This window comes from Lactuca virosa, chromosome 1, assembly GCF_052849685.1.
Source record: "Lactuca virosa cultivar CGN04683 chromosome 1, Lactuca_virosa_CGN04683_v6, whole genome shotgun sequence".
NCBI lineage: Eukaryota > Viridiplantae > Streptophyta > Magnoliopsida > Asterales > Asteraceae > Lactuca > Lactuca virosa.
Window position 1 is genome coordinate 266,906,883 of NC_136426.1, and position 22,907 is coordinate 266,929,789.

Here is a 22,907-nt window from a genome sequence, read left to right on the forward strand (position 1 = left end):
TTTGGAGTTTACGGCCTAAACAAAGGTGTTCACGGCCGTAAACCCTAAAAGGGGGTATAAATATGACACTTAGTCATTATTTACCACTTTTTCACATTTTCAAGATCCAAACTCAAATCCTCTCAAGTATCATCCAACTTTTCTTCTTGATCTTCAACTTTGTAAGTGTTTCTATCCCTAAAAAGTTGATATCTTACTTAATCTAGTGATCTTACATGATTCCATCCGTGAAACCATTCCAAAAGTGTAGATCTTCAAGTTTCACCAACAACACACACTAGTGTTCTTGGACTTTTAGCACCTTTTCAAGCTTCTACCTAGTAAGTACTCTTACCCTAGTGTATTATAAGACTTGTTACACTTCTAATCATCAAGAAAACACCCAAGAAACACAAGATCAAAGGTGTTTACGGTCCAAGATGTTCTTGGACCGTAAACCCTAATAAAGGGGCCAAAATGTGCCCTAGTCCCTTATCAAGCCTTGGAAACTAGTGTAGAACATAACCTTGAAGTGCTTAGGACCTTAAACATCAAAAAGACCATAAACCCTTAGGGTTTACGGCCGTAAACCCAAGGAGAAGTGGTCCAAGGACCGTAAACTCCACAAAGGAGTGAAATGGTGCCCTAATTGTTGGATAAGGTGTCTAAGTCCATAACAATATTTGAGATGTACTTGACCCGACCCGACATGGTCCATTTGGGTTGCACTTCACCCGAACAATTTGTTTGGATAATCTTTTGAGAATAGTATGTTCATGCTTTATTAATATATTATAAGTTATAATATATTAATATTAAATCATATTATTTAATTAGTATTGGTCATAAATTAATTTAGAATTAATTTGGTGATCAAAAAGGTGACTAATTAAATATGGGCTCTTGTATTTTATGTAGTGTGGGCTAATACTCATTTGGAATGGGCTTGGCATGCATGGGAATCCATGGATAGTCCATGGAGCTTTTAACCCATGGATCCTTGGAAAGGAAGAGTCATGGGTACTAGGGTTTACATGGATGTAACTCTAATCCTCCACACTATATAAAGGAGCTTATGATGCTTGAAATGACACTAGTTGTGTGTGAACAAGAGTGGTGGCCTAATTTCTAGAGCACATATATTATTCTCTCAAGGTTCCAAGGTTTGTGGTGATTTGTGATTCCACTTGAGGCATTCACATTATTGGTGCTAGGCTCTCAAACTCCAAGCAATCAATCACTATCAAAAGGTATGTCATTCTTCTAGTGTTTTATGATTCTAGTTCTTCATGCCATGCTAGTTAGGATGTAAACCTTGGAAATTATTATTTGCATGTATTTTAGAGAAAACATAGATCCAAGGTTTATTAGGGTTGCATGTACACTTAGGAGTGTTAGAATGCTCAAAACCCAACAGTGGTATCAGAGCCTAGGCTTGTTTTCTTGAATACTTGATGCAAATAGCTGAAAAATGTCGAAAAACTGCATTCTGCACAGCTGACTCGCCGAGTCCCTCATGGAACTCGCCGAGTTCATGCATATATTCAACCAACTCGCCGAGTCAGTTCATGCACTCGACGAGTTGGCAGGCCTGAGTGCAGATTTTCGAGATTTTGTGCTGGAATTGGTCTAGAATCATTACCTTAAACTGTTTTGGACTTATAAAACCTGTTTTGATGTGGTAATGATTGTGGTAAACCAATTTCAAGGCTAATATCAAAATTCCAAGTTTTTATATGTGTTCATATGATTCTTGAAATTGTTGATGTGGATGTTCATGTTCATATGAGTTTTGTTAGATCATAGGAATTATTTGCAAATTGTTTGTTAGTTAATTCTTGATCTTAATGTGTTTTAATGGAATTCATAATTTATCCTCAAGTTATGGAATTCCAAAAGTTTTTCGTTTAAATGTTTTTAAGAAGTCATAAGTTACATTTTCTTGAAGAGTTTTCTAATAAATGCTTTTATGGACTCCATAACTTGTCCTCAAGTTATGGATATCCAAGAGTCTCTTCATTAAAAGTTTTAAAACACTTAATTAAAACTCATAAGTTATGAATATCCAAAAGTTTTTGAATTGTTCAAAACTTGCCCTCAAGTTTTGGAATTTGTAAAGTCGCACACAAACTTTAATTCCATACCCTAGAGTTTTAAAAGTTAAAATTCAACCCTTATACTATTTATAACATTAATGGTTAATTATTATATATATATATATAAGATTAAGTCGTTTTACCTTTAGTAGGCCTCATTCACGAAACCGGTCTATAAGGGGGTATAAGGTTGTTGCCTATAAAATGGCAACTTAATGGGTGTCCACTCTCACCCACCGCTTCCTTGATCTGTGGAGGGTCGTTAGCCGAACGGGTAGGACAATGACTTTAAATTCTCATTAAAAGTATAATGAATATTATAAAGTAACTAAACCTTTTATAAATTCTCAATCTTAGTTACTTTAGGAAAATGTGAATATGGTGCTAACCCATGAAATTCACACTTTGTACCTTACCAAGTCGTTGGTGGAGCGTGTGTGGTTAACCGGCACACTAACTTGGACTAGTAAGGATCACGAAGGGTGACTTAATGTTTATTATAGATCGGTGGAGCGTGTGTGGTTAACCAGCATATCGATTAGGTGATAATATTAAGGGTACCAAGTGAGTTTGCATGGTTATTCACACCTTGTTTTGTGATCCTCGGCATCCCAGTCACAAAACTTGAGAGGGCACAATCGAGATTGAAACATGCCATTGAAAAGTTCAATGAACCTCAAAAGAATCTAGGAATTTCAAATCCAATTAAAACCTAATAATTCATTTCGTTTTTTAAGGTGGAAATTGGTGAATCGTCATTCACCTACCTTCAAATATTTTATAACTTGGATTACGGCATCCCTCTTCCAAGTTATAAAATATTGTGTTGGGTCCTAGCCTTAATATTCCATATTTGGTGTTATATTAAGGACTTGAATCAACTAACTTAATTTTCTCCCATTGTAGATGTCTGGTTCAGACAACTATGATCTTCCCAAATCTCTTGGAACAAACTTTCTTCTTGAAGATGATGTCCCTCAACATCATGCTTCACTTCCTCCACCTCCTCCATTTATTCTCCCTGACCCACAAGCCCAAAGACTTGAAAGGTTCAAGATCACTCAAGCTCTACTAGAAATGAAACATAAAGATGGAAGACCTGTGTGCACTCATGTCTTAGGAATGAAGTCACACATTGACAGGCTGAGAATGTTGGGTGCTGTTATTTCAAGGAAGTTCGTTGTTGACTGGGTTCTTCAGTCACTTCCTGAGTCGTATAGTGAGTTTATTAAAGACTACCATATGACAGATCCTAACATAACCCTAATAGATCTTTCTTATTTGCTTGTTGCTGCTGAGTCAGCAATGATTTGGCGCAATGGTCAAGCAAATATTGATGGAAGGTCTAATTCTCAAACTTCCATGGACATGGACAATGGTAACATTGGAAGTCCAGAAAAGCTTTCTCTTCCCAATGGAAAGGGATCGGCCTTGGTCAACCCGGTTGACCAAAAGGTAAAGGGAAAGGCTAAGTCTGTGATTGTCTCGTGTACCATTCCCAAAGAGTCTATATGTTTTTATTGTCATGAGAAGGGACATTGGAAGCGAAGCTGCCCTGAATACCTGAAATATTTGAAAGCAAGTAGAGACAAAATGTTTGACTCGGCTTCAGGTAAGTCCACTATCTAACTTTGTTAAAGTTCCTAATTGTTGATTCTTATTACATGATGTGACTAGGTTGCATCTTGATGTTTAGCAGGATCGAGCAAAAGGAAGGTTAAAAGAAGAGTGTGCTGAATCTGATCACGAAGATGGATTTCTATCGTATGGTTCGAGGATCAGATTCTTGAGCTACTACTTAGAAGTTATGATAGATTGCTAGGAAATATGTAATAGCATAGTTTCCATTTAAAGTTGCATTGTAAGGAAAAGTTTTTCCGCATTTTATGAATAAATAAAATTTTATTTTACTTTATTTTATATCTCCTTGCAATGGCATTTATGGAAAATTGATGTTTGTATGTTTCTAGCAATAATGGAAATATGAGTTTGATTCTCTCATTTGTGGTTGTGTCTGAATTTACCAAATGAGGAAAGGTTCTCATCACCCAAGCTTCAATTGGACAGAAACTTGGAATCATACAAGCTGTATTGTATGATGAATGAGACTTTTCATCTTTGTAAAATTGAGACTAATTCCCTATCCACATGTATATGTGAGACAGGTGAAAGACTAAAGGATCGGGTACACTGGGTGTGTACAGGTCAAAGTCCACCACAAAGATCGATAAGACTATTCGTCATGATTTACTAAAGTTTAGTAAATATGGTTGTACCTACAAGTTGAAGTACAATTCTGAAACATTGGAAAAGTTTCAATGTATGGCAGGACGAATGGAAAGAATCAAATTGGGCAGAAAGATAAAAGTTTCTCAAATCTGAAAAGATGGGAGAGTACTTTAGTATCTTGTTTTATGATCATCTTAATGATTAAGAAACCATGTCACAATTCATCCTCTAAGGACATCTTAGTGAATTTTATGGCTAAGAAGAGGATTCATGAATTGTTGGAATGGTTAAAATCAAGAAGATGAATCATACTTCGTTCCAAAACAACTCTTAGAGTCATACTCCAAAATTGTAACATTAAGTGACATAAAGTAAGGTTTAGAACACTTATCAAATGTAGTGTAAAATGTTTTCTACTCCTGTACATTTGAAATTGGTAAGTTGTGATGTCTTGGATAAGACAAAGACCAACTAAGACCAATTGTGTGAAGTGTTTATCTTGATAAGAATCCGCACTATCCCTTGAATATTTTTTTTGTCAAGGAATGGTCCTTGACTAGGGAAACTTATATGTCAAGAGGACAGTGGGAGTCTTAAAGATCCTGAAAGGATTTCAAGATTTAATCAAGAGTAAAACCTGAGTTTTATCACTAGCACACGACTTAAGGTTTGCAACCTATTAAGTTGACATGATTCTTGTTTCTGTGTCTGTTCCTATTAAGTTGACTATGCATATGAGTTCTGTTAGTTCTAAACTGTGTGCATAACAGCTTGGAAGCATTGGTGGGCCTTGTGCTACCAGGTGACAAGAAATTAAGATTGAACAAGTTCAATCCATGTAAGGCTGAATTTGTCACTAACCTTGTCTTGTGATTATGGTTTTGACAAATTCACATGGATAGAAACTCATACACTATAAAATCTAAGTGTCATAAGGTTTCTCTCCGATTCATGAAAATGATGGTGAGGAAACGCTTTCACTAAGTAGATTTTAAGTAGATAGCAATTGTGTTGTTTGCATTATCAAAGTCGTTAGTGGAGTGTGTGTGGTTAACCGGCATATTAACATGGACTTGTGAGAAATGGCAAACAGGTCTAAACATTATGATTACGGCATCCCTCTTCATAATTGTTTAGACACACATGTGGGCTATCTAAAGAAAGATGTATGAGTCTGAGAAGCTTAGATAAAGTTTTTTTTTCGAAGCATCTCGTATCAGAAGTCTGAACTTTGGTGATGAAAGTCAATAAAGTATTGATTTCTAGAAGTCGATTTCTGAGTACATGTCAAAGCTAGTGGGAGCATAATTGTTGTGCTAAATAATTATTATGCTAGTGGGAGCATAATCAATTATGATGAGTATTGTTAATTATAGAAAACAAGAGTTTCACTTGGAAAAGGTTGTTTTGCTATAATTAAGGGAGAGGAGATTATACTTCATTTCAATCCTAAAAAGTTTAAATTGAGATTTCAATCATCTTTAGTCAAGGATATATATATGGATTTTATGTTGGAATGGTTCAACATAAGGAAATTCTATATATATTGCGTTCTCAAATTCGATTATGATTACGACATCCCTCTTCATAGTCGATTTTTGAAAACATGGCAAATAAAAAATATTGTAGCAAAAGACTGATCTAGTATCAGGTCTTTATGTGAGACATCATGAATCGTGTCCCATATGCTTTGGGCATAGGATCGGTCACATGTGCTATAATATTTATCCGTTCTAAACTTTTCAAAATGCTTAGAGCATTAAGAGGGAAAAAGGAATAGAACCGGATATGACTAAAATGATTAAGCAATTGTCGAGGACAATCTAAGGTTCACCAAAGATTGTTGCTAAGGGACAGTTGGAAGTATAATGTTAAATTTTGGAAGGACCATATGGATATATTCTGAAAAGAGGTAGCTCTTGTTCAGATATGATAATCAAAATGGGAATATGGAAATTTTCCATATTGGGAGTTGGATATTAAGAATCTATGAGAAAGTTAGAAACTTTTATGCAAGAAGGATGTTCAAAGCTATGTACTTTGAATATGAGACTTCGTTTCCATGGAATTGATCTCCTTTGGAATCCTCTGTAATGACTGATGACAAGGTTTTGGTGACCTTGTGCATAATCATTACGAGAGGATCATTGCATATAAGTTTAAAATCTAACAGATTTTTGGTAAATGGTAGGAATTAGGAATTCTCACATTTACAATAAGGATTTGGGATTGTGAAATGAGCATCATTGGAATCATGTTCAATTGATCTATTTCACAAAGTAAAGATCATAGACAAACATAGTGTGCATACTTGGAGTATGGCATAACTATTGTTTAGAAAAACAAAGTGTACATGCTAGGAGCATGGGACAACTGTTGTTTTTATTCAAGTATTAAGTTGATTATTTGAAACATTATACAATGAATAATGTGTAATCAATATGGTGATAAATAAAAGGTGGTTTTATTTATATTCAAAAGGGTTCTGAGACCATATTGGATTCGATTATTATTGTGTTTCACTTTGCATGTTTTGACTTCCATAATAACTAGGTTATTCTTTCCGAATGATTAAGTTATTCAAACCATCCACAGTCGGTCATATGTTGGAAGTAGATATGAATCAAGACTGTCATGAGTTGGTTGTAGAGGTCTAAGATGTTGGACATGGATACAACACTCATGAGTGCTCATAAGTTATGAGTATTGGATTCAACCCACGCTCACTTGCATCACTTCATGGAATTTATCTCGAGTGATCGTAAGACGGTAATATCATATAAGTCTTCAAACCTAGAGATATGAGTTGTTACCTATGAGTTGGTTGTACATTGATTGCACGAAAACGCATCAGTAACTTGATGTTATAAAACGTGCCTTTGTGTATAATTCAACAAGTAGTAGAAACAAGTATATGAGTCGAAGTTTATCTGTTCCTTCTAGTCCTTGGAGGATTAGAAGCGATATTTGGGCCCCTCGATGATTTTGTTTTGACCTATGTACCGGGCCCGGTCAAAACTAAATTGATGTGTTCGATTAAGTTCTTTGTCAAGCAAATCGGAAATCGGGAAACAAACTGCTGGACAATAAGTAAGACATTGTTCCATGTATTTGTCCGGCTGATATCATGAGAGCAGAGGATTATATGATCACTTATCTAAAATGGCGCTTCATAGTTCAACAGGGTTTGAGAGCTACGATTGCCGGTTGGTTCTTGAAGTCATATCTGCAAATATGTTATTAGACTCATCCAAGTGGGAGACTGTTGGATAAGGTGTCTAAGTCCATAACAATATTTGAGATGTACTTGACCCGACCCGGCATGGTCCATTTGGGTTGCACTTCACCCGAACAATTTGTTTGGATAATCTTTTGAGAATAGTATGTTCATGCTTTATTAATATATTATAAGTTATAATATATTAATATTAAATCATATTATTTAATTAGTATTGGTCATAAATTAATTTAGAATTAATTTGGTGATCAAAAAGGTGACTAATTAAATATGGGCTCTTGTATTTTATGTAGTGTGGGCTAATACTCATTTGGAATGGGCTTGGCATGCATGGGAATCCATGGATAGTCCATGGAGCTTTTAACCCATGGATCCTTGGAAAGGAAGAGTCATGGGTATTAGGGTTTACATGGATGTAACCCTAATCCTCCACACTATATAAAGGAGCTTATGATGCTTGAAATGACACTAGTTGTGTGTGAACAAGAGTGGTGGCCTAATTTCTAGAGCACATATATTATTCTCTCAAGGTTCCAAGGTTTGTGGTGATTTGTGATTCCACTTGAGGCATTCACATTATTGGTGTTAGGCTCTCAAACTCCAAGCAATCAATCACTATCAAAAGGTATGTCATTCTTCTAGTGTTTTATGATTCTAGTTCTTCATGCCATGCTAGTTAGGATGTAAACCTTGGAAATTATTATTTGCATGTATTTTAGAGAAAACATAGATCCAAGGTTTATTAGGGTTGCATCTACACTTAGGAGTGTTAGAATGCTCAAAACCCAACACTAATCTCTTCCTAAGGCTTAAACATGAATTAGGAATGCTTCTTATGATCTTTAAAGCTTCAAAACACAAAATGGTCAAAGTACCATGAGTTTACGGCCGTAAACTCATGGGTTTACGACCGTAAACTCAATGAGTGATGGTCACAAAACCGTAAACTCCAAAAGAGTTTACCCTTTGACCCCAAACTCAATAGCAATGTCCTACAACCCTTAGATGCAATCCTTAGTACTTATAACACTTAAATAAAGTGTTTTACATGTCCTAGGATGTCTTAACTTGGTTAATTAGTTGTTTAATGACTAATTGGATACATATATGTGTTATTATATGTTAAATAGGATCCTTGGGTGTGTTCAAGTCTTCACTTGACACTTAGCATCCTATACATTCCGTTCATCCAAACCACTCACTACAGGTGAGTTCATACCCCTTAATTAACCTTTTAAATGTTTTTAAATGCTTTTATGGGGGGAATACAAGTTGAACTATTATAGTTATTATATCAATCACATGTGATTAATAACTACCAGACAAGTGGATTTCTTACTTTACAAACTGTGTTATCAAACTGTTTTACTTCAAACTGTTTTACAAACTCTTTTTCATATCAAATACTTTTATTAAACTCTTTTAACTTATATTCTGTGTATCTATATAGATATAGTTATATAAGTAGGATTGAAAGGACTTAGGACTGATAGCTCACCTTACTTCCTGTTCCTTGTTTGCTTGTGGACTTAGGGTATTTAGGTTATTTGTCCGAAGGTCGTTTGAATCCTAGTTATATATTATGTGTATGTATATAGATATAAAAGTTCCTTCTTTCATTCAGTTCAATACCTTTGGGTAGCAAAGGTATACAAACATGTTCATACATTCAAACAACATTACTAGTAAACTATAATATGTATAGTTTAGAGAGATACTAATACTATTACTAGAACAGTGATACATACAATGAGTCAGTTCATACATGAGTCAATAACATACAAACAATAAGATACTATGATGAGGAACACACAATAGAATACTATGATAAGAAACAAACAATACAGTACAGAGAGAACATACATACATGCTAGACAGGGAGAGAACACACAATACAGCTAGCACATACATATACTAGAACATTACTACGGTTATGTGAGCCACGTAACGGGGCATGACACTACCTGTCATGACCGTTTTGTATCTAGAATCTCCTTAATTGGGGAGCGTATGAGTTTGTGTATAGATCTATACTGGATTGACTATCCTACACCTTGTTGCTCGCTACAGCGGGACTTGCAAGTCTACGGGTGCCAAACGTCATTTCTTACGACGTCTTACATCGTCGTTTTTCTATAGAGTCGGTAGCAGGATACAGGCCGATCACATGGTACTTTAAATAACAATTGGTTTAAGGTAGTTAGTGCAGCAGTAGTTACTTAATACAACACTATAGTACTATTTCATTTTCCCATTACATTCACTTTGTGATATTCACACAATAAACAATAATGTAAAAACTATATTTTTGGTTAATGATAGTTAGATTTGGGGAAATACACACTCTTACAGGAGACACACACAGATACTAGATGCCTTGGTAGAAGGCTACTTTTAGTAGGAAACATAGGGTTTTCTAGGGGAGTTCAAACAATTACAAACTTTTACAAACTTATACAATTACAGACTTACAAACACTTTCATACAAATACAAACACTAATATACTTATGATCTCACCAGCTTTAAAGCTGATAAACTCTTTCAAAATAACTTGTATTCTCAGGTCACCAGTAGACAGGTACCGGTGTCAGGTTTTGAGAAGATGGAGCTCGTTCAAGACTCATCTTTTATTTTGATGTATATTTTTGGTGTCTATATAACTTTACAGAACACACTTGTATGAAATTATATTATTAATGAAATGGATGATGTTGTTGCTTGTTTACTACTTTGCATTGTTGTGATACTGAACATGACGTCCTCCACCCCTGAACGTTTCCGCCGTTTCGGTTTTGGGGTGTGACAGATACTCGAGACAAGGGAAGTCATGAGGATACTATGGAACTTGCTAGGTGTGGAAAATTCTTCGAATGTTTTATGATGGTTGTATTGTTAATTTTCAGTATGGTGGTCACTCGAGGTGGTTCAGGTCCTGGTGAGGGACCGTGTTCAGGATCTGGAGTCGGACTCTTGGATGATCAGATGCGAGAGTTCATTTCGTCGGAGATTACTCGCGATATTGTGGAGCTGACTCCTATGATCTTTGGTACGGTCAAGGAGGGCATTATGGGATGTTGGATGAGCGTTTGGGCACATTTTGTACTAATATTGTGGTTATGGTGGGTACACGCTCTCTAACCTTTCAAGAGTTTCGTGCATGTGGGGCGCCTGAGTTCTTCGGGAAGAAGGACCTCATTGCTAGCAGGCAATGGTTGGTGGATATCACAAACGATTTCCAGACTAGCTTCTTCCCCGAGGGGTCGAAGGTCAGATTTTCTTCCTGTCTTCTGAAATACAGAGCCCATGATTGGTGGGAAGATGTAGACCATACCTTGGGAGTTAAGGCTGTTGAGACGATGACATGGGATGATTTTTTTGTGACGAGATTCAGGGCTGAGTTTGCACCGGTGATCGAGGTTTATCTGCCGGCGAGGGAGTTTTAGGACCTTCGCCAGACTACTGAGATTGTGGCGGAGATCACCGCCATTTTTAATGAGAGGGATTTATTGGTTATGCAGTATTTGGCATACGAGGAAATGAAGAAGGTGAGGTACCATGATATGCTGAAGGATGAGATACACCATAGTCTGTTCCAACCCCACTTTAATGTAATAATCAAGCTGTTTGTCATATTGCCAGTAACTCAGTCGCTCATGAGCGAATCAAGCATATTGAAATAGATTGTTTTTTCATTCGTGAATGCGTGAAGTTTAAGGAAATTAAACTCCGTTATATCAGCACCAAAGATCAAGTTGTTAACATTTTTACCAAGCGACTTGGTACACAGTCTTTTTGTTTTAAACTTGGAAAGTTAGACGTTTTTAACCTCCACGGTCCAACTTGAGGGCTAGTGAAGGAAACAATAATGATTTCCTTATATTATTTATCCTTAGTTTCATAATTATCTCCTTATATTTTATTGTTATCCTTATCGAGATCTTTTGAGATGTTTGCATGTGCATTTAAACACCACTCGGTGGCATAATATAAACATATCTTGACTTAAAAACGTTTCCAATAATTCTTTATGATTTGATTTTCACATAACATGACTTAAACATTTCCAAAAACTTCCAACTTCCCGAAAATCAAGATATAATTAAACTTAGGACCAAAATCGAAAAAATATTTAAACTTATGAACCAAACATATAATTTTCGGGTTTCTCATAGCTTCATCATTTAAAATTGTTTGCAAAATTTGGGCAAAAATTGTTTTGGTGGGAAAACCCAAATGATATATGAAAAGCACCAAGAACGTGAGAGTGAAAAGGATAATCAATCAAAGTCTCTTTTAGCTTCTTTGCGATCATGAAGAAAGAAGACGCTCAACTGAGCACAGCGAAGCGAGCATACAGGAACGCCTCAGAAGAAGGGAATCGACAGGAAGAGGCAAGATGGGCAAATGTAATCGGAGATATTTTCAAGAACAGAGGAGAGTACGTTGAGGCTTTGCGATGGTTTCGACTCGATTACGAGGTTTCAGTCAAGTATTTACCGGAGAAACAGTTGCTTCCCACATGTCAAGCTCTTGGTGAAGTTTATCTTCGTCTTCAACATTTCAAAGATGCCCTAATTTACCAGGTGCTTCACATAATCTACGACTTGATTTTAATTTCCTCATGTATTATTCATTTTGTCCATATTTTTAGTATTCTAGTTTCCATTTGCAAGTTTGTGGAATCAATTAATTGTTTTGGGTCTGAATTTCATGTTTAGCTGGATTATTGAATAGATCACAATCGTGGGACCAAAACCACGATTAACCCTAGTTGTAAGTTAACACTTCCTCATTTTCATGACTTTGTATCCCATGGTTGTTCTGTTGACAGAAAAAACATTTGGAGCTTGCAAAGGATTCGGATGACGTGATTGAGCAACAACGAGCAACCACCCAACTTGGTCGAACATACTATGAAATGTTCTTAAAATCTGATAATGATCATACCTCTCTCCGAAATGCCAAAAAGTATTTCATTTCTGCCATGAAACTTGCTAAAACTCTCAAGGAGAATCCACAATCCAACAAGTATACCTTTCTAAAAGAATACATTGATGCCCACAATAACATAGGAATGGTTGAAATGGATCTTGATAACTTGGAAGAAGCAGAAAAGATTCTCACAAAGGGATTACAGATTTGTGATGAAGAAGAGGTGGTTGAGAATGATGATGGACGCACAAGGCTCCATCACAACCTTGGTAATGTTTACATGGAATTGAGGAAATGGGACAAAGCTAGAAAGCACATTGAGAAGGATATTGTGATTTGTAAGAATATTGGTCATTGTCAAGGGGAAGCAAAGGGATATATCAACCTTGGTGAATTACATTACAGGGTACAGAAATATGAAGAGGCAACTCTTTGTTATCAAAAGGCAATGAAGTTGGCAAAATCTATGGATGATGAACATGCTTTGGCTAATCAAGTTGACCAGAATATAGAAATAGTAAAAGAAGCAACAAAGGTAATGGAGGATTTAAAGACTGAAGAACAGAATCTCAAGAAGGTGACAAGAAACATGGTGTTAGCTAGAGGCACATCAGGTGAAAGGAAGTGTCTGTTACAACAAAACGCATCTCTTGATTGCCTTATTGAGAAATCAAGCATGATTTTTGCATGGAAGAAGGTATGAAATCACTTAATGTTTTCTTAATTCTTTGACAACAAGATTCATGTTCTTGATTTTGAGTTTTTGTGATAGCATTGTGAGTTTGCCAAAAAGAAGAAAAAAGTAGCAAACGAACTTTGTGACAAAGAAAAGTTAGGTGATTCCTATCTTGTTATTGGTGAGTCTTATCAAAAGCTGAGGAACTTCAGTAAAGCCCAAAAATGGTACTCTAAAAGTTGGGAAACATACAAGTCAATTGGCAACATGGAGGTATATATGCTCAACTTATTCTATGAATCTGATTTACTATAATATAGAAAGTATCAAAGAGTTTATTTGTGTATTATAGGATTCTACTCTTGATAATTTCTATGACATTGTAGTTTTGATTTTTTCTGGATTCTTATTTAGAGCTGATTGTTTTTTCAGGGACAAGCATTAGCAAAGATCAATCTTGGTGATGTTTTGGACTCAGTTGGAAAATGGGCAAATGCTTTGGATGCATTCAGTGAAGGATACAGGCAAGTGTTTCAATTCTCAATGTCATCTGTTATTTTTCACTGATATTAATGTTAGAGTAAATTACACGAATGGTCCCTATGGTTTAGGGTAATTTACGCGTTTGGTCCCTAACTTATTTTTTTTAACTCGGAAGGTCCCTGCTGTTTGTTTTTGTTACGCACTTGGTCCCTGTCTTACCTAAAAAGACTATTTTGCCTTTGATTTTTCAATTTATTTAAATAAATACACCCCCAACCCCAACCCCCTCACCTTACCTTACCTACCCCACCATTTTTCCCTATTTAAATAATTGTCTTTTTAGGTAAGACAGGGACCAAGCGCGTAACAAAAACAGTAGGGACCAAGCGTGTAACAAAAACAAACAGTAGGGACCTTCCGAGTTAAAAAAATAAGTTAGGGACCAAGCATGCAAATTACCCCAAATCATAGGGACCATTTGTGTAATTTACTCTTCTTGTTAATAAACTACATGACTCTTGATAATTTTAAATAGAAAGAATTCCATATTCAACATATGTTAAACATTTCATTAAAACAAGGGCAAATTGCTGAAAAACACTTGTACTTTCAACATTCTATTGATTTAGCCACTTCACTAATTTTCTAGTGGTTAAACCATTTTACTTTTTTTCATCAAAAAAAAAAAACCTTTTTATGGTTACCCCATTTTGAATAAGTTCACAATACAAAAAGATGATATAAAAAACTATTCTTCTTTTATGCAGCATTGCTCTTCAAGCTAACCTAATTTCTGTCCAGCTGTCAGCACTTGAGAACATGCATTATAGTTACATGATCAGATTTGATAATGCTGAAGAGGCCAGGTATTTATAATTAAATTTTTTGTTTTAAAACATACAAACCTTATTTTAATGAGGCCATTTTAATAACATATAATTTCCTTACTTGATTAATTATTTAAGGCATGTTGTCAGAAATAAATCTGTAGAATGTTTTCTGCTATGATACATTGCAATACTCAACAACTATCTTCTTCATTCTTTCATGGATTTCAACTTGAACAACTCCTTGTATTAAATTTCATCAAAAAATCTGAGCTATTTGCTCCATTGTAGGAGGCTGCAGTTACAAATAGACGAATTAAAGAACTCAAACAATGATCTTGAACCATTGAACATTCCAAAAGATTGTTGCTCTGAGACTGATACAGAAGGAGATGATGATGATATATCATTAATGAAGTCTGATTCTGATATGAACTATTCACCAAAATTAAACACATCAAAATCATATGGAATCGAGGATTTATCAGATGATGAGGTCCCTTTGGTCTCTTTTCTTCATCAATCTAAATCAAAATCTTCCAAAGTAACAAAACCTTCTGCTTCTACCAAATCAAAGTCAACCTGTAGTCAAACAGTTAATAGAAAACGGGGTCGATTAGTTCTTTCTGATGATGAAGATGAAAATAAGGAAGTGGGGTGTCCTCAAAGAAGAATTCATGAGTATCCAGAAGAACATGTTGCCACTTCTAATGAATGTGAGTTACTGTTTGTATATTATAGCATCCTACTTTTATTCTTATTTCAATTTTTTACTTAAATAATCTAATTGTACTTTCAGTTGCACTCTTATTAAGACATTATACTTTGGAAAATCTACTGAGTTATGGAAGTGAATGTTTATATGTATTTTGTTATAATTGGGTAGATATTTATGATTTTATGAAAATCTATCTTTATATCACTTAAAATTTAGTGTGAAAAAACTGACTTTGTTTGATCAATTTCAGTCAAGAGTGGACAGGATCTAAGTAGTCATCATGTTCATGAATATCAGGTAAAAATTCATTGATCAAAAGTCAAAAGTCAAAACTATGTTTCTATTTCTTGTGGTGTTTTTTTGTTGACAAGTGTAATTGGTTGATTTTTGTCAGGATATGTCACCAGTTGCTTCAAAGTGTGCAATTAGTGTAAATCTTGAAGGAAGCACTTCTTCCCATAAAGGAAAAAGTTCAAAAATAGCTACACAAACTTTCAGATCCTCAAAGGGAAATGAATCTTTTAATGATTCCCATTTTGGTGTTAATGGTGTCAGATGTGATTCTGGAGTTTCTGAAAATATCTGCCAAAAAAATGGTCCTTCTGGCACATTTTTTGATGCTTGTGATGATGATAATTGTGTGAGTGTATATAATATTTTCTCATAGTCATCTTCATATTTCATTATTTCTAGTATTAAATACTAAATACTAAAATTGACTTTTTAACTTATTGACTTCTTGAAAAGCCAATAAGTTAAAAAAAGTGTTTGGGTATAGAAAAAGACCTTTTAAAACAACTTTTTGTTTAGTCTTTGAAAAGGAGATTTCAAGAAGTTACAATTTCTTACTTCTTGAAACAACTTATGACTTGTTAGGTTTACAAAGTAGATAAAAGACAAAATTAAGCCAAACACTTTTAACTTATTGACTTTTTTAAAACCTCCTTTTCCCACCTTCATAAGTCAATAAAGCCCTTTTTAACTTCAAAATGAAATCCCAAACACCCTCTAAATATAATAGAATATCTTCTTTTTGACTTAATGAGCTAAATGAGTTAAACAAAAATCTGTTTTAATGTATTAACACAACAACCCTTTACATATTTTCACCCAACTCCCCTCATGTCATAATTGATGAATACTGTGAAAACTGTTTGTTGGAATGTAAGGGTAAAATGGTCATTTAGTCTCATTTAGATGGTTTTTTCAGCAATATTATGTGTCCAACATATATCCATATAGACATAGTTACTCATTCAACCATTTTAACCATAAAGGACTTAATGAGAAAAAAGAAACATTGTGTACATATAAGCATTAAGATCATCATTTTTTTTAGTGATTTACTGAATAGGTATCAAAGGGATGGAATTATAATGCTTGATTTTTTTTTTTTCCATTTTTTGTTTGTAGAAACATATGATATTCAAAGTTGAGGATGATTTTGTGCACATAGAATCAAGCTCATGTAAGCTAAGCATTGAAAATATCAAGATTGAAGTCGCATGTTTATACTTTTTAAAACTCATAAAGGAGAATAGGTCTAAAGGTACACATTCTCATTGCTTCTTTAAACTTTAAATTCCTTTTTTCATTCTTTATATAAAAAAAAGTCAATATTAATATATTATATCATGTGTTTTTGTTGTAGGGCTTTTGCCAATGATTAAACATCTCAAATGTGGGGGAGAAGTTTTAGAATCTTTGGATTCATTGAATATTCCAAAGGATTACATGTCTGGAAAATGCTGGATTGAAGCCTCTATTGATCGTATGTTTTCTTGATTTAAATCCCTAACTATTTACGAATTTGCCCTCATCTAATTTCCTCTTCCATTTCCCCAATTACGCCTTCATGTTCTCAATACTTACTTTCTTTACATCATTTATCCTTATATACAACACTTAATGAGACTTTCCCATTAAGTCCTAACTATTTACAAATTTGCCCTTGTTTATTTTTTTGTAGGTTGGGTACCTAAGCGCTTGGTCAAACTTTATGTTGACTGTTGTAGTGATCTATCTGAACCTCCTAATCTGAAATTACTTAAGAAGCTGTATAATTTAGAGGTAAAAGTTGATGCTTTTAATTTTTATATTACCTTCAAAAAATGTTGGAAATTTTTATAGAAACATAAAATAAGTTTTATAATTTGTAACAAAGATGTTGAATTTCAGGTATCAGAGGATGAGATTGTTGTCTCTGATTGTGAATTGCAAGATATATCTGCAGCTCCATTGCTAAATGCCTTAAATTCACATAAGACAATTGCACTACTAAACCTTTCCCACAATTTGTTAGGTAATAATACTTTTAAATTTTTATTTTTAATTTATAAATTATGCCTGAAAAATAATTTTTTATGTTTGCAATGTTCTTATCTCGGGTTAAATGCAAGGAATAACAATTTACTTTCATTGATTTGTTTATATTACATCATACTTCCAGTTTTTTTTTTCCTATTACATCATTGTACTCTATGAGATCAATCTAATTACAGAAATGCCATCCAAACGATAGGGTTAATCTCATAAAAGGCCTTATATTTTTGTGTTTTATCCGGATTAAACCTGATCTTTATTTTTTTTCATGAAAAAGACCTTGTATTTTTTCATTTTTTCCGAAAAAAACCTTCAACCTTCTAAATGTTTCCAAATAGGGTTAATCTCAAAAAAGACCTTGTATTTTGTGTTTTTTCCGGATTAAACCTGAACTTTATTTTTTTCCTGAAAAAGACCTTGCATTTTTTTTTCATTTTTTCCGATCTGGCCCTTTTAGTCATTTTTTTCCAAAAAAATTGTAAAATGTGAGGGTTTTTTCAAGAAAAACTAAAAAAGTGGAGGGTTTATTTGGAAGCGTTTAGAAGGTTGAGGGTTTTTTTTTTTCGAAAAAAATACAAAGCTGAGGGCTTTTTCGGAAAAAATTTAAAAATACAAGGCTTTTTTTCAGGCAAAAAATAAATTCAAGGTTTAATCCTGAAAAAACACAAAATATTAGGTCTTTTTTGAGATTAACCCTTCCAAATAATTCCTCAACTTTTTTTTTTCCTGAAAAACCCTCACATTTTACAACTTTTTTTGGAGAAAAATGACTAAAAGGGTCAGATCTGAAAAAATGAAAAATGCAAGGTATTCTTCATGAAAAAAATAAAGTTGAGGTTTAATCTGGAAAAAAAAAAACACAAAATATAAGGTCTTTTATGAAATTAACCCTAAATGATAATATCCTAATGCTTTATTAGAAAGAAATGAAAGTAGAATGTTGGAATACACAAATCAATGAAAATATATTGCTATTTCTTGCATTTATCACTTCATAGTACTATAAATAATTAAATTTCTTTGTTATACAATTTTTTTTTTTTTTTTTTTTTTTTTTTTTTTTTTTTTTTTTTCAGGAAATGAAAGTATGGAGAAACTAAAACAAGTATTTATGTCATCAAGTCAAAAGTATGGTGGTTTGGTTTTGGATTTGCATTGCAATCGCTTTGGTCCAACTGCCCTATTCCAGGTTTATTCATCCCTTTTAATTTTAATTTTAATTTTTTTTTATGAATAATTAGAGTATTAAATATGATGACAAAAATAATAATCTAACTTTTAGGAGGATATAACCATATTAATACATTTGTCTATGTTTCTAAATCCTACCCATTTAGTCTCTTAGAGATCAAATGTGATCCAAATTTTGGTAAATGAGACAAAATTGCCCTTCTAATAGTAAAAGCTGATTTTTTTTTTTTTTTTTTTTACAGATTTGTGAATGCCCTGTGTTATTGTCACGCTTGGAAGTGCTTAATATATCTGGGAATCGATTAACTGATGGATGTGCTTCTTACCTTTCTACAATCTTACAAAATTGCAAAGGTGAGATATTTATTTTAATATTAATTAAAATTATCGTTTTCAAAGTATTTGCACAGCATGATAAAAAACATCATTAAATGAAAATCCATAAAGTTTTCATGCTATTCGAGCTTTTATTCATTCATATGAAAAAAATAGCACCATGTTTTCATTTATTTGTCTTTATAGCATCCCATTTTCATTTCTTTCTATCACAACATTGTACCTTTAAAATATTTCTTATTTAGTCACTTTGAAAAATCTAGGGTTAATTTCGTAAAAGACCTTATATTTTGAGTTTTTTCTGGATTAAACCTCAACTTTATTTTTTGCCTGAAAAAGACCTTGTGTTTTTTCATTTTTTTCCGAAATAACCCCCTAAACTTTACCTTTTTTGTTTCCGAAAAAAAAACCCTCAACTTTCTAACTGCTTCCAAATAATCCCTCAATTTTTTAGTTTTTCTCGAAAAAACCCTCACATTTTACAATTTTTTTTTGGGAAATCTACAGAAAAGTCTCAAACTTTTGGGAAAAGTTTCAATAAAGTCCTAAAAGTTTTTTTTTGAACAGAAAAGTCCCGATTTTTTAACATTTTGCCCAAATTAACGAAAAAGTCCTTTTTTATATTTGAACAGCAAATGACAAATTATATGATTTTCTCAAAATAATGGGACTTTTTCAGATTAGAAAAGTCTCAGTAGATTTCCCTTTTTTTTTTGGAAAAAAACGACTAAAAAGGCCAGATTGGAAAAAGTGAATAAAAAAACAAGGTCTTTTTCAGACAAAAATAAATTTTAGGTTTAATTCGGAAAAAACCACAAAATATAAATTTTTTACGAGATTAACCCAAATATCTATCCAATTTTAGCATTGTACCTTTATTCTTATTAGGACATATTTTGAAAAATGTATCCAATCATTATATACTTTTAACATAATTTTATTTTTCAGCTCTTTACAGCTTAAATATACAGCGATGTTCTATCACATCAAGAACAATTCAAAAAGTTACTGATTCCCTTGATTCCAGTTTGATTCTTTCAGAATTATTCATAGGTACCTGAATTTTAAATTTAAATTCAAATTCAAATTCATTAATACTAATTTATTTCATGTTTATGTTCATATATCCAACTTTCTACTATTGAATAACAGGATACAATACTTCCATTTCTGGAAATGTCATAGTAAATCTGTTGGACAAACTTTCCACTCTTAATAGGTGGGCCCCCGTTTCTTTTCTTTTTTTCATTAACTGTTTTTTCAGATAAATTTATTTATTTATTTATTATTTTTTTTTTGCAGTTTTTCTCAGCTAAATTTAAATGGCATAAAGCTAAACAAGAATTCAGTTGATAGCCTTTGTAAGCTTGTTAAAACGTCAGGCTTGTCTGAATTGATGATTGGAGATACAAGTATTGGATCTGTAAGACATTTTTTTATTTTTTTTATATCATCATACTTTCATCTCTTTCTTATTAACATATTATATATATATTTGATTGGTGAAGGAGAGGGCGATAGAGTTGATGGATTCATGGAATAATGAGAATCGGGAATTAATAAAGCTTGATTTATCATGCTGTTTGCTGACATCAGATTATGTCATCAAACTCGAGAATAATCCTTCTTGGATCAATGGTGTTCTTGAGTTGAATCTTGCACAGAATCCTCTCATGCAAGAGGTTAGATTTCACTAATTTTTGTTACTATTTCTTGTCTTGATTAATTGTTATTATATAAAATTAAACATTATTAATAACAAAAAATGATAAAAAAAAAAACGGTTCCATTTGGTTACGTCAGTTTTGGAAAAGGGAAAAATACATAAAAACACAACGTAATTCGACCATTTTGTCAATTTAGCCATTGATTCATATTTATTTTTATGAGTTTTATGCAGAAAAGTCCCATTATTTTTGGGAATTTTTTGATAAAGTCCTAATTTTTTTTTAACAAAAAGTCCCGATTATTTAATATTTTGTCCAAATTAACGAAAAAGTCATTATTTTTAGTTTAACAGGAAATGACAGATTATCGAGTAAAATTAAATGATCGGGACTTTTATGTTCAAAAAAAATAAAATAATTTAGGACTTTATAAAAAATTTTCTCAAAATAATGAGACTTTTCTATATAAAACCGTTATTTTTATAATTATTAAAATAATACTTTGGTGGCTAAATCAATAAAAAATAATAAGCTAAATCGATAAAGTAGTGAACACAGGCGATGTTTTTCTATATTTTGCTTGGTTATCAAATTGGAGCAATTGGAAAAAAAAAGTATTTTTTTAATGGTAAAAAAATATATCTATTTTTTTTTTTTAAAGATTCTTTACATGAAGATTGAATAATGAATGTAGGGTGCAACTGCTTTAGCATCAGTACTCAAGAATCCCAATTGTTGCTTAAAAGTGCTGAATTTAACCAAATGTCAACTCGGCCTTCTTGGCATACTCACTATTCTTCAAGCTTTATCCCACAACACATCCTCCATAGAGGAACTCAACTTATCCGAAAACGCCTCTCCACACGAGTTACAAGATTCCGATTCCACGGTCAAACCGGACCACGAGGAAGTCAACAAAAGTCAACACGAGTTCTTCTCAGTCAACACCGATTTCACCGATCTCGAAGTTGCAGATAGCGAAGACGAAACAGACAAGCCAAAAGTCAAAGTCAAAGTCAACACGAGTTCCTCACGGTCAATGCTGTCGAGTCATGATGGGAGTTGCGTGAGTTTGTGTGAAAATGATCTGTTAAAGTCAAAGTCAAAGTCAATGTTTGTACAAGCGCTTTCGTATGCGGTTTCAATGGCGAAAGGGGTTCGGTTGCTTGATCTTAGTGGGAATGGGTTCTTGGAAGAAGCGGGAGATATGTTGTATGGTGGTTGGTCAATGGATTCGAGGGGTGGTTTGACCAAAAAGCATGTGGAGGGAAGTATACTTCATTTCTCGGTTGATCCGTATCAATGTTGCAACAATGAATCATGTTGCAAAAGGTTTTGATTATTTAGCTTCAACCAATTTGACATGCCCAAAAATGTTGGCAGTGTTGAGTCAGGTTTGACATACAGTTTATCCTTATATTATTTATGTTTTTATATATAATAAAATGTGTGAAATTAGTTTAGATGTTTGTTTATATCTGAGCTTATGTGTTTCAAGTTCTTTCTTAAAGGAAATAAGTATAAAGAGAAAAAGTAAAACCGTGTTGTATAAGTTGGTAAAAGGTGATGTTTTTTTGTATAAACTGATATATTTTATGCTTTAAAATGAATTGTGATCGTGTGTTTCATCTAAAATCCGTTTATAATATAAATTCATAAAGAAAAGATAAAACATCATTTACCACACTGTTGTACTACATCATTATTATATATATATTAAAACTGTTGTACTACATCATTATTATATATATATTAAAGTTGTTGAGAAAAAGAACAGTAAAGCTGAGATATTTTTGCCACTTTTGGTCCCTTAAATTACACTTTCGGTTCCTCCATTTTTGTTTGTGTGTCACTTTGTTTAAAGGATAACACTTTTATGAAACGATAATTCTACAACTTTTTTTTTACTCTTTTGCCTCAATTGTTTTACCTGTTGCCACTTTTCCCGTAAGTTATTGTTTTTTACTTCTTTCGTTCAATTCTCTCGCTCCGCTTTTGCTTAAAACGATTCCCATTTTTTTTATCGTCACTTTTTTAATTAATGGGTTTTTTTTTTTAATGTGTAAAAGCATTTATGAACAGTAAGGAATTGGTTTATTTTACATAAATGGTCCTTAGGTTTTGTTGAATTTGACGACAAAATTACATAAATGGTCCATATGGTTTACCCATGATGACAAATTCAGTCCCTACTACCTAAAAAGACCAAATT

At 33.3% G+C, this 22,907-nt stretch overlaps 1 protein-coding gene across 1 annotated transcript; it reads left to right on the forward strand.

Annotated features, from left to right (window-relative positions):
- Positions 1-11,758: 11,758 nt before the first annotated feature.
- Positions 11,759-22,158, forward strand: TSK (tetratricopeptide repeat (TPR)-containing protein). Its single transcript, XM_079085581.1, has 19 exons — positions 11,759-12,126; positions 12,375-13,172; positions 13,248-13,424; positions 13,584-13,675; positions 14,402-14,500; positions 14,753-15,177; positions 15,430-15,476; positions 15,574-15,819; positions 16,593-16,728; positions 16,831-16,950; positions 17,149-17,249; positions 17,358-17,481; positions 18,578-18,690; positions 18,935-19,046; positions 19,977-20,081; positions 20,181-20,247; positions 20,331-20,451; positions 20,537-20,710; positions 21,390-22,158. Exons 1-19 carry the CDS (start codon positions 11,854-11,856, stop codon positions 22,032-22,034), a joined length of 3,975 nt encoding a protein of 1,324 aa, XP_078941707.1. The 5' UTR covers positions 11,759-11,853; the 3' UTR covers positions 22,035-22,158.
- Positions 22,159-22,907: the final 749 nt, after the last annotated feature.

Bases quoted from the DNA above. Each gene is read 5' to 3' on its own strand.
- TSK (XM_079085581.1), top strand. From the start codon at position 11,854: ATGAAGAAAGAAGACGCTCAACTGAGCACAGCGAAGCGAGCATACAGG. The intron at 15,477-15,573 runs GTAAAAATTCAT...GATTTTTGTCAG, and splicing joins ATCATGTTCATGAATATCAG to GATATGTCACCAGTTGCTTC. The intron at 19,047-19,976 runs GTGAGATATTTA...TTTATTTTTCAG, and splicing joins AATCTTACAAAATTGCAAAG to CTCTTTACAGCTTAAATATA.